This window comes from Chrysemys picta, chromosome 13 (assembly GCF_011386835.1).
Source record: "Chrysemys picta bellii isolate R12L10 chromosome 13, ASM1138683v2, whole genome shotgun sequence".
NCBI lineage: Eukaryota > Metazoa > Chordata > Testudines > Emydidae > Chrysemys > Chrysemys picta.
In genome coordinates, this window is record NC_088803.1 from 25,034,011 (window position 1) to 25,046,440 (window position 12,430).

At 59.5% G+C, this 12,430-nt stretch overlaps 1 protein-coding gene across 3 annotated transcripts in view; it reads right to left on the reverse strand.

The window, feature by feature from the left end:
- Nucleotides 1–4,413: 4,413 nt before the first annotated feature.
- LOC135975299 (fibrinogen-like protein 1-like protein) overlaps nt 4,414–12,430 on the reverse strand; it is a 117,148-nt gene continuing 109,131 nt past the window's right edge. Inside the window, exons 2-3 of one of the 3 annotated variants that reach the window (XM_065565672.1) lie at nt 5,792–5,848; nt 4,414–5,447 (exon numbers count right to left, since the gene is read on the reverse strand). In XM_065565672.1, the coding sequence (XP_065421744.1) occupies nt 4,819–5,447; nt 5,792–5,848 (686 nt within the window). In that variant the 3' untranslated portion in view covers nt 4,414–4,818. The remainder of the gene's footprint in view (nt 5,448–5,791; nt 5,849–12,430) is intronic. The other 2 variants (XM_065565673.1, XM_065565674.1) reach the window with 2 other exon arrangements.

Sequence of the window (12,430 nt, forward strand, 5' to 3'; positions counted from 1 at the left end):
ACCCAACCCCTTTCATGCCCTTCCCCAAGGCCCCACCCCCACTCACTGCAGCCCAGCCCACCTTCCTCAGTCGCTCGCTCTCACACCCTCACTCACTTTCACTGGGCTGGAGCTGGGGGGTTGGAGTGCAGGGAGGGGGGTGAGGGCTCTGGTGGGGATGCGGGCTCTGGGATTGGGCTGGAGATTAGGGGTTTGGGGTGCCAGAGGGGGATCCGGGCTGGGGCAGAGGGTTGGGGTGCGGACTCTGGGAGGGAGTTTGGGTGCGGGAGGGGGCTCAGGGCTAGGGTAGGGGATTGGGGTGTGGGTGGGGGTGTGGGGTCTGGGAGGGATTAGGGTACAGGAGGGGGTTCCGACCTGGGGCAGGGGTTTGGGGTGCCGGGTGTGAGGTCTGGGAGGGAATTTGGGTGTGGGAGGGGATTCCGACCTGGGGCAGGGTTTCTGGGTGCGAGCTCCGGTCAGGCGGCGCTTACCTCAGCCGGCTCCTGGTCAACGGCACACCGGCGCTAAGGCAGGCTCCCTGCCTGCCCTGGCCTCCGCAGGGCTCCCAGAAGCAGCCAGCACGTCCCTGCAGCCCCTAGGAGGAGGCATGGCCAGGCAGCATTGTGTGCTGCCTGCGCCCACAGGCGCTGCAGCTCCCATTGGCCATGGTTCCCGGCCAATGGGAGCTGCAGAGCCGGCACTCGGGATGAGGCCATCGCGTGGAGCTTCCTGATTGCCCCTGCGCCTAGGGGCTCCAGGGACGTGCCGGCCACTTCCGGGAGCCCCGCAGAGCCAGGTCAGGAAGGGAGCCTGCCTTAGCCCCGCTGTGCTGCCGAACAACCAGACTTTTAATGGCCCGGTGGGCGGTGCTGACCGGAGCTGCCAGGGTCCCTTTTCGAGCAGGCGTTCTGGTCGAAAACCCGACACCTGCCAACCCTGTGTCGAAGGCCCTGATTTGTGAGTGAGCTAAACCTCCAGCCTCCTGCACTGAATGAGCTCCCTTAACCTTTTCCTGCACCCCATCCCGACCCCACCCCCTTTACCTGCTTCATCTGCCCGGTGTGGAGTGTTGTGACCCTAGAGCGTGAGTTCCCTGCCACAGGGCCTGTCCTCTCGTCCCTGGGGGTGCAGTGTCCAGTCCTAGGCACCCTGCCTCCAGACTGGGTGTGACGAAGTGGGAATGGTCTTATGTTTTCTCTGAATAATGTGGGTGCCTCAGTTTCCCCTGTGCATTTCTTAAGTATCTCGGTGATGGATAAAGCTGTGATTGTTGCAGAGCCCGAGAGTGCAGGGATGTGCAGGGGTCTCCACAGAGAATGGCTGACACCCTCTCTCCTGGCAACTGATGGCCTGGGCCCCTCCCCTGCAATGCCAACTGAAGGTGTTGGAGAACAAAGAGATCAGGTGACCTCCTGGCCCAGGAAAGAGACAAAGGCTGGAGGGTTTCAGTTTGAAGCTGGCTGGGGAAACGGAGGGAGGCCCAGCACCGGGGTCTGGGCCACCTACCCCCAAGATGGACCTGACTGAGGGGTCCTGTTCTCTGTACCTACAAGCTCTGTTTTGGACTGTGTTCCTATCATCTAATAAACCGTCTGTTTTACTGGCTGGCTGAGAGTCCCGGTGAATTGCAGGAAGTCGGGGGTGCAGGGCCCTCACTCCCCATCCTCCGTGACAACTGGGGCCTCCGGGTAACGCTGCAGTAGGAAGATGTCACGGGTTGCTGTTATTACTGTCTGAGTCGTGTTATCATTATCTGTCCTCCGGCTTTGGGGTGGTCCATGCTGCGGATTTGCTTGTGTCCCACAGTGTCTAATGGGGTTGGAATCCCGCAGGTTTGTTATCCTGGGGGAGCTCAGCGTCCGTGTGACCAGTGCCAGGGACACATGCGTGTGTGATCTCCTGGCACATGGAGCCCACCCGGGCCGCCCTGTTCTGGGCACACCCTGGATCTGACTGTCAGCCAAGGGCCGAGCACTGGGCATATAACCAATGTTCTGACTTGACCCCAGCCTCATGGCCCGGCGATCCTGGCCTGTCCTCCCCCCCCACAGGGGACAGACCCCCACAAAGATGGTTGGCCTGGAGGGGGTTTGGCTCCTGTCAGTTTTCAGGAGATGCTGGCAGGGCCGGACCCCAAACCACAGGCCAAGGGGCCACTGAGCACAATCACACGGTGACCACAGCCACAAGCTACTCCCCATCCCTGCTGGATGAATGTCGGGTGAGACACAGAGACAGCGCTTGGGAGCCACAAACGCTCTGCCAGCTGGGCAAAGCTGGGAATGTGACAACAAGATAACACACCTGCCTTCAGGTGCTTTGAGTGGATGTTCCTGATTGCATGGGTGGGTCCTTTTAAGATGTTCAGGTTGTGTATTTCCAGGGTGAGAACTGGGGCTGACAGGGCCAGCAGGCCGGTGAGGAGCAGGAGACGAGGGCACCGGGCAGCTGCAAAAGGGAAGAGCCGGTGAGAAGCTGGGAACACAAACCCGTCCTTCAGGAGCCGCGACTTCCAGTTCCCTCTGCCAGGACAGTGCCCCTGGAGCAGCCAGCTAAGAGCACGCTCCGCTGCTCCGCGCTCACAGCAGCCCAGAGGGGAGGGGAGCTGGGGAGCCAGGCGGGGCGATTGGGAACGTGGGGGCAAGGTGGTGACCGGGATAAGGGGAATTATGGGAGAGAAGAGCATTGGGGGAGGAGTGTCTGGAGGACTGGACCAGGGTTGTGGGGGAACCTCTGGTTCTGGGGAGCCCCCTGCATGGTTGCTTGAAGCTGCAGCCTCTGTTCCCTGGCACAGCCCTATGGGAAGCCCTAGTTGCCTTGCTGTGGAGACAGTCACTGTTGCCCAGCCCAGATTCCCAGCTCAGGCCAGTCCCACAGTCAGGCTCCCCCGTCCATCCCCCTACGCACAGACATCCTCCCCACAGATTTCCAGAGCCCTGCTTAGCCCTGCCTGCCCCCACCCCTGCTCCTCCCATGGCCTGTCTCCCAGGGCCCAGCCCACGCCCCGTGCTGCCCAGCCAGCCTTCCTGGCTCACTGTGGCTCTGCAGGGCGCAGTGGGATCAGCCAAAGCTGCTGAAGAGGGAAGATGAACATGCCCCTTTTCTGTTGGCAGCTTGCGTGTAACCTCACGGCCTGGGAATGGGACTGGCATCAGTGCCAGGTGCGGCTCAGGAACAAAGAACAGGGATTTCGCTGGCCAGACCACTGTCTAACGTCCCAGGTCCCCATCCCCCCGTGTGCTCTGAGGGGAGTGTGAGAACCTGCCCGTGGCGACAGGCAGGGGCCGGCCAGGAGCCCCGGATTGGGAGGGAGCCGGGAGATTTCAAAGCATTTTCAAATGTTTCCTATGAAAGGATTGATCGGCACAAGCTGAATGATGGTGTCACACGGAGCAGCTCCACGGTGATGCCGAGGGAGGGGGCACTGATCCCTTCAGAGAACTGGGCCCTGCTGACTGCAGGGGCAGGACGGATGTAGAGATGAAGAGCCAGGCCCTGTGCCAGGTGGCATGGGAGCACCAGGGGCCTCTTTCCTCCCCTCCCCCTGTCTGTGCAGGAGTGGTGCAGGATTCCTACCTTGGGCCCAGACAGCACTAGGGAAAGGGACCAGTCCTTGCACCAGGCCTGCGGGCCACCATAGGGGCACTATCCTCTGCCAAGGGTGCGGCCAGACTCCTAACTAACTAGTGTGCAAGCTGCCATGGGAGCATGTGCTAGCTGGGAAAACAGGCTGCATCTTACCACACAAGCAGTGGGATGCATCCGCCCAGTGGTCTGGGGCCTCCCCACCCGGTCCCTGCTAGCACATGGCTCCAGCCAGCAGGGTCCTACCCCACGAAGATGCCTTCGGCCCCAGCCCCTGGGCACCATTCTTTAATTTAAACGAAGTGCTGCAGAATCCAGGGACCTGGCCGCAGCATTTAGGCCAGCGTGATACCCCATAGATGGGGGCTGCCACAGGATGCCCTGGTATGAGGCACTGCGCTCCTGCTCCAGGAGTCTGCACGTGGCCAGGCAGAGCTGCGGGCAGAGCCTTCAGTCTCAGGCGAGGAGCGGCTCCGCCTGCAGTGGGAGTGGGATGGATGCTATGTCTGCCCTACAGGCTCTCTGGATGTGGTCCGGAGGGCAGGGGGCCCAAGGACTCCTCTCTCCCAGCACTAAGGGCCCAAGTCTCTCCTCCCGCTCACATCCCCTCTTTCTCCTCCCCCAGAAAATCCCTCTGGCCCCAGTCTCTCCTCCCCCCGACCCCAAACGGAAGGGCTGGTGGCCTGGAGATTTACTCTGGCAGGGAGCAAAGGGCCCATCCCAGCAGCCCCGCATGCCCTGCCTGTGAACCTGGTAACGCCAGGCATGTTCTCCAGCAGCGTGGTGCCCATGGGAGCACCCGGAAAGAGAGTGACAGCAGGGCACAGAGTTACGAGCTGCAGACCTCACTGCTTAGAAGTGTGTGTTTATTCCAAACCTGGATCCCAAGGCAGGGCCATGCAGAGGGTGTTTGAGAAGCTCCCGCCATGCTTGGGATTTCACCTTTCCAGTGACCTCTAGGCCTGCTCATCGCATCGCCGAGCTAAAATGACGCGGAAGAGTCACTCCAGCCGAACGCTGGTGCACGGGAGTCAGCCCAGCGCAGAAAGGCCCAGGGGAGAAAAGCTCGGAAAATCTGCAGGGAGGGAGAGGAGAAGGAAAGTGGCCCCGTTTCCTGGGTAACCCTGATACTTCCCCCAGCAAGGCCTGTGAGAGCGGGCGGGAGGTTTGGCCATGACACACTCTGACCCTTTTCCCTCCCTTCGTGGAGCAGGGGTTGGCCTCACTGCAGACAGGAGGGTGGGGAAGGGGTGACTAACAGTAGGACGCTGGTTTGATGAGGATGGCGGAGGCTTGGCAGTTCCCACTACAGAAACTACCCCAAGTGATGCTCCCTTTGACGTTCAGTTGAACAGAATAACAAGCCGAGTACCACCAGCCCCCACCAGAGCTAGACGCACAGTTCCCACTGGAAGTGTCCTGATCCAGGTCTTTAGCAGAGAACTTCATGTTGTCATGCACGGTGCTAGGATTGTTTGAAGTCATGGCGTCCCCTGCAGTCCCAGTGTAAGAGCCCAGCCTCAGCCTGTAGCCTTTGAACTCGTCTTCCAGACTGAAGAGGTTGTAGTCTGCGTATTTCATGGTGCCGGATGAATCGTGGATGACAAACCTGACCTGGTAGACCTTCTGCTTGGCGATCCGATAGATGTACTCCGTCCCCAGCCAGTAGTCATCCTGCACGTTGCCAAAGCCGTACTTGTAGGTGCTCCAGGACTCAGCCCAGGTGATCTGTGTGTCGTGCCGGTTCCGCTGGAGGACCGTCCAGCCCTCACTGGTGCTGTTCAGCTCACAGTGGACCTCGAATTGATGGAGTCCTGTGGGCTGGATGACGAAGACGCCACTGACCCTGTTCCAGGTTATCTCGCTGCAGTCCTTGGGCCAGGCTGTGGGCAAAACGAAACAAGTTGTCAAGAACAAAACCTCATGGAACAAAACCCCGCTCAGAGTTACGATCACAGTGGAGTTTCCATAAAATCTTTCCTTGGCCTCCTTCCCAACTCCTCCACTGAGGAATAGCAGCTGCATCTTGGCCAGATCAGGCTGCGCTGAGGAGTCCTGGAGGTGAGCTCTGGTCTCTAGCCTCGCGCCAGACTGATGTCCCCATAGCTGTGCCGGAGGGAATTCTCACTGCTGGCACTCTGCTCCCAGATCTCTGCAGTGTGTATGTGTGTGTGTGTGTCACCCCTGTGAGGGGTGACAATGCAAGCGGGACACACTTACCACTTACCCTGGGCTACCCGCATGTCACTGGCTCTGCTGCGCCGGAGGCTCCCTTTCCCCTGATCTGTGTGGGGAGGAGAGAGCCGAGTGACGTGAGGGCTTTACAGAGGATATTCCCAGCTCCACAGCTGGGCGTATTCTCAGCACATTCGCCTCCCTGTCCCTCCGCTGGCCCAGCTGTAGGCCTCAGTTATCCGCTGGGCACTGGGGCGCCTCTCCCTGCTGGATTGCTCCAAACTCTGACACCCGTGGGGAGGCAGGAATTCACCCAGAATCCCTCCAGAGCAGAGACCCACCCTGGTACCCTCCTCAGCTTGGCCACAGCCCCGCGTCGCTACCAAGAACCATCAGCAGGAGGGGGCCGGAGGCCTGATAGGCTCTACCTGCATCGAGCACCAACAGGCTCCTTCCCTCTGGGCCAGGACCCGTTCGCACATGCGCAGGGCAGCTCCCTGGGCCCAGCTCCCAGCCCTGAGCTCAGGCTCCCCTGGGCCCTGCTGTGTCCCTGCAGGGGCAGCACATGTCTCTCCGACAGCCCCTTCTCGAAGGGTGGGAGAAGGGCTGGCAGCAGGCAGGAGAGGCAGGATTTCCTGCCAGCTCTCCAGCCAGCCAGGGCTCTGAGGGACGGGGCGGGAGGTCAGCTTCTCCTGTGTGCCCATCCCCAGCCAATCAGGGCTATGGAGGCAGGGCCAGTCCTCAAAGCACTGCTCCTCATCCATCCAGTGCGGGTGTCATGACTTCGACTAACCCAGACTCCCCTTAGCTGCTCTACCTGGCTCCTGGCCGCTCCCCTCCAGTCTGGCCCAAATGCAGCCACCAACCTCACCGCCCGCTCCCATGGCTCTGCCCACACCACCCAGAGGCCGATTAAGGATTATTGGGGTGCTGGGTACAAAGAACATTTGGTCTCCCCAGCTCCCCTCACCATGGGGTCCTGCCCCTTTGTCCTCCTCTTCCCCCCAAGGCTCCACTCCCAGGCCTGGCTTGAAGCTGGCCTGTGGTAAGAGCTGTCCAGGGACCCAAGTCAGAGTGGGGAGGCCCGGACTCTCCACCTACCCTGGGCGGCATTCCCTGGGGGTGGGGATACAGACTGTGGGCTGCTCTCGGGCTCCCTGGCCCCCCACCCTGGGCAGGTGGAGGGTCCAGGGCTCCCCACAACTGGCCCCGGCTCCCTGGGCGCCTCTTACCACAGCCAGGCTCCAGCTTCCAGCCTGGCAGGGGACAGAGCCACAGGGGAAGAGGACAAGCCGGGTCACAGTTCTGGAGCCAGTGGCACCCTCACTTCTGCACAGGTTCCGGCGCTCCTGCAGGGGCCCCCAAATTGGCTGGCGCCCCTGGGCACGGGCCCTGTGGGCCTGTGCATTAATCTCCCATTGGTTCTGCCACCCTTTACTCATACGGATAATAGCACTTCAGCACCCCTGCACTCAACACTATCGTGAACTGTACCCAACAGCACCCAAAACGGATCCCTTTGGCAAAACAGCTCCATCGGCTCATTACCTAGGCACAGTAGGCGTGTCTGTGCAAATACGGCCTGTTCCTGAACTCTCCCCCCCAGCTCACGGCTAGATGTTACGGGAGAGCTCATTCACCCCCTGCTTACGTAGCCGACAAGGGGCTTTAATAACACCTAAAGACGGTTAAGCCAGGGATTTCCCCTTCCAAAAAGACCCTTTAAGCCAAAAGAAGGAAAAGTGACCTGGAGCGGGGCAGTAACCCTGCTCCGAGGAGAAGAGGTTAAAGGCAGTTGAGGTCGGCTGCTTGAAGAGGCAGCCACAGCTTTGGCCCTGCTAGAAGGGCTAAGGGAGGAGCTGGCTCAGTCTCACTCCAGCTGGGAGTGGGAAGGGCCTGGCTGCCGGGGAGCACAGGGGACCTGAAGCAGAGCAGGGCTGGGGATGGGCAAGAGGAGCTGGGGAGCTCCAGCTTGGCAATTCCCCAGGCTGAGGCTTGGTAAGGCCCAGGGTGGTACTGGGGCTGCAGAGGTGCCGCCTGGGCATAGGCAGAAGTGGCTGATCCAACCCCCTTGCCAGTGATGAGTGGCCATGACAGATGCAGTCTTAGGGTTACCATATTTAAAAAATAAAAAAAGAGGACACTCCACGGGCCCTAGCCCCGCCCCTTTCCCACCCCGGCCCTGCCCCTTTCCCACCCCTGGCCCTGCCGCAACTCCGCCCCTTCCCCAAAGTCCCCGCCCTAACTCCCATTCCTCCCTCCCAGCCACGCGAAAAGGGCTGCCCGAGCGCTACCGGCTTTACGGTTTGCCGGGCAGCCTCCAGACCCTGCGCCCCCGGCCGGCGCTTCCCCAGCGCAGCTGGAGCCCAGGAGGGGAAGCGCCCAGCCGGGGGCGCAGGGTCTAGAGGCTGCCCGGCCAACCATGAAGCCGGTAGCGCTCAGGCTTTGGGCAGCCCCTATGCCTCCGGACCCTGCGCCCCCGGCCGGGCACTTCTCCTCCCGGGCTCCAGCTGCTCTGCTCCTCCCCGGACTCAGACTTTGGCTCTGTTTAAGAGCCAAGCTGCCCGAGCCAGCGCTACCGGCTTCGGGCAGCCCCATGCCTCTGGACCCCGAGCCGCCGGCTGGGCACTTCTCCTCCCCGGCTCCAGCTGCTCTGCTCCAGCGGCGCAGGGTCCAGAGGCAAGGGGGCTGCCCGAAGCCGGTAGCGCTGGCTCGGGCAGCTTGGCTCTTAAACAGAGCCGAAGTCTGAGTCCGGGGAGGAGCAGAGCAGCCGCGGGAGGGGAAGTGCCCGGCCGGTATTTTTCCTGGACATGTTCGGCTTTTTGGCAATTCCCCCCGGATGGGGGTTTGATTGCCAAAAAGCCGGACATGTCCGGGAAAAAACGGATGTATGGTAACCCTATGCAGTCTGCCCCAGAGAAAGGGGGCTAGATGACGACTGGCAGTACTGATGACCACTGAGGCAAGGTGGGCATAGGGGGAGGGGGTTCCCCTGGGAAGGGAGACCCAGAGTGCGGGGGCACTGCTTTGGGACAGCACCCCAAGGTAAGGGGCACTGGGGTCTGTGAGGGACATGGGGGCCTGAAGCAGGAGAGACACCGGCCAGCAGGAGGCGCTCCTAGTGCTGGAATTGAACTAATTCCTGGATGACCAGCAGGAGGCGCCGCGCCAGTGAGTCAGCGATCTGCTACATGGCCAAATAAACTAGTTCCTTTGAAGCAGTAAAACAAGAGTTCTGTGATTAAACCCCTCAGCCCCTTAGAAAGGCACAGCGGGGCGGGAGCCTGGAGGGACGAGGGGAGGGTAGTGCACGGAAGGAGGGGTCGTGTGGGCATCAATGCAGAACGGTCTAGTTAACGGCCCCTAAATGCACGTTCTGCACAGAACTACTGCAGCTTCCCAAGCCCCAAACTGTACAAAGTCTGGAAACAGACAATTCAGGGATTCAGCCAGTTCCCCCCGGTCACATCACCGGGGTCACTCCACAGGCTTAGCCTGGCTGCTCTGCCCCCTGGCCAGGCTGCCCTTTGGTCTGTGAACAGCCCTGGAAACGGGGTGGGATGCACGGCTGGACAAGGGACGCTTTTAGGAAGCTCTGCAGTGCAGGTTGCAGAGCAATGGGAGTTGAGGCAAGGAAACTAGTTGGACGTGTTGTCAGTTTCAGGGGATAAAGTTGAGTGGCCAGAGTCAGACGGTTGGAGTGGAAGGTCCTAGACCAGTGGGGCGGTGCTGGGTTCCTTTCATTGTCCGTCTCCAGACTTCCTGACGTTCGGTGTCCAAAGGCCTCATTGTTTTGTCCAGAAAATGTAGTCATTGCTTTGGACGGTAGATGGCCCCACTGACACACGTTCAGCATTAACTCTTCTTACGGGTTGTGGGGAGGGATTGCTGAACAGTTTGCATTCCCTTCTCTAGAGAACAAACAAAGCAATTCCCAGCCCGGAGCAGAGCAGATCCATTCTCCTGTATTTCTCTCTTGTGCTGTGTGTACACGAGCAAACGGCCTGTTCATCTCTCATGCTGCCCCCTCTCCTGCCGTATTTGCCATTTCAACAAAGTTGACTTTTTCCCACAGAAAATTTTGCTTTCCCCAAAACCACATAGGAATATTGGCTGTATACTTGCTTGATTTTAACTAGCCTAGTAGAGCATTTGGTCAGCTTCCTGAGAAAAGTGCAAATTAGGTGCCCAATCAAAAACCACTTCAGCCAACAATGAACTTGAAGATGCCAATCCACATCAGAGCCTTCCCAGGATTGTGGCTTGGCTAGTAAAAACTGACTCATGCATGGACATGTGACTTGCCCATGTGACTCCAGAACTCCATCTTGGAGCTGGACTTTGCATAGGAGAGAGGAGGGGGTCTCCACCCACAAGAGAAAGTTTATTTAACCCCCTGGGAGGCCCCTCCATTTTGTCTTCAGCTGGCTAAAGGGATAGCCTCTCCACCCCCAAGAATACCTGAAAGAGACTGGAACAAAGGACAGTAACTACAGGGAGTGTGAGTGATTGCTGGACCCAGACTACAAGGAGACTAGTCTGTAAAAAGGAGCATTCTGGAACTGGGGAGGTTTTTATCTGTACCCAGTTGTATTACTGTATTAGACTCAGACATGCGTGTTTTATTTTATTTTACTTGGTAATTCACTTTGTTCTGTCTGTTACTACGTGGAACCACTTCAATCCTACTTTCTGTATTTAATAAAATCACTTTTTCCTTATTAATTAACCCAGAGTATGTATTGATACCTGCGGGGGAGGGGGGGGGGCAAACAGCTGTGCATATCTCTCTATCAGTGTTATAGAGGGCAAACAATTTCTGAGTTTACCCTGTATAAGCAGGGGTGTGGAGAGGGGTCGAGGCAGGCAGGGACAGGGAGCGGGGTGGTTAGATGGGTCGGGGGTTCTGGGGGAGCTGTCAGGGGGGCAGGGGTGTGGAGAGGGGTCAAGGAGGCAGGGAGCAGAGGGGGTTGGATGGGTCAGGAGTTCTGGGGGTCCTGTCAGGGAGCAAGGAGCAGTTGGATAGGGCATGGGAGTCCCGGGGGTCTATCTGGGGGTAGGGGTGTGAATATGGGGTGGGGGTGTGGATAAGGGTCAGGGCAGTCAGGGGACAGGTACGGTCCTAGGGGGGCAGTTAGGGTGGGGAGTACTCAGGAGGGGACAGTCAGGGGACAAGAAGCAGGGAGGCTAGATGGCGGTGGGATCCTAGGGGGCAGTTAGTGGCAGGGGTCCCAGGATGGTGCAGTCAGGGGACAAGGAGTGGGGGGGTTGGGCGTTCTGAGCGGGGCAGTCAGGGGGTGGGAAGTGGGAGGGAGTGGATTGGGGCGGGGCAGGGCGGGGGCAGGGCTAGAGCGGGGCTCCCACCCGTCCTCTTTTTTGATTGTGGAAATATGGTAACCCTAGCAGACAGGCCCCAGGGTGTGGGGGGGATGAGCTCCCTATAGGGTCAGTGAGAAAGGGCCCGTCCAGTGTGCCACAGACAGCAGTGTCTGCACTGACACCCCGCATGCTTTGCCAGCCCATTGTCAAACAGGCTTCAACAATGGATGCAGACACTGAGCCCGAATCTGCTGGCACAGCCCTGGCATTAGGTCCTGTCACCCACTCCTGGGCAGTTTGTTCTCTAACTAGCTACTTTGCACGTGCACACGTAGGTTTCCCAGAAGACAAACAGGCCCCTGTTCATACTCTGCAGGGGTTTTCGGGGACGTGTTTAACACGGCAGACACGATGCGTGGGACACTGCAAGCTAACAGCACCGTGTGTCCTGTGGGGTGACTGTATCTTACAGCAGCGGGTTCTGCACCCCCTCAGCTCTCAGCAAACTCCTGTGCCAAGGGCTCTGCAACAGGGCGTGTGGAGTGCAGGGAGGGGGTGAGGGCTCCAGTGGGGATGCGGGCTCTGGGATTGGGCTGGAGATTAGGGGTTTGGAGTGCCAGAGGGGGATCCGGGCTGGGGCAGAGGGTTGGGGTGCGGACTCTGGGAGGGAGTTTGGGTGTGGGAGGGGGCTCAGGGCTGGGGTAGGGGATTGGGGTGCGGGTGGGGGCGTGGGGTCTGGGAGGGATTAGGGTACAGGAGGGGGTTCCGACCTGGGGCAGGAGGTTGGGGTGCCGGGTGTGAGGTCTGGGAGGGAATTTGGGTGTGGGAGGGGGTTCCGACCTGGGGCAGGGTTTCTGGGTGCGAGCTCCGGACAGGCGGCGCTTACCTCAGCCAGCTCCTGGTCAATGGCACACTGGTGCTAAGGCAGGCTCCTGACCCCTGGTCTCCCTCCGCTGGCAGGCTCTGAGCAAGGCCTGCCCAGAGAACATGGATGACGAGCTCTCGATCCTGCTGACAGCACCCCCCAGCACAGACAAACTCTAGCACATCTTGGAGGTGAGCAGAATGGGGAGGGGCAGCAGGGGTTTTACCTTAGCCCTGGGGACTCCTAGAAAGAAGAGACTGGAAAATCCATGTTTCTATTGGATCCTTCTGAGTATGCATTTGTGATATAAACTCACTGGGTGACCTTGGGGTAACTCACTTCCCCCTTACGGCATCAGTCTTCTCCACTATCAAATCTACACTGGGGAAGAAGGAGAGAAGCCCCGACAATCACCTTCACCTCTGGGTGTCTGGTCCTGGGAGCCAAAACCAACTGGACTATCTGCCCCATCTCCTAAACTGCCCTGTCTTTCCCTCCTAGGGCCTT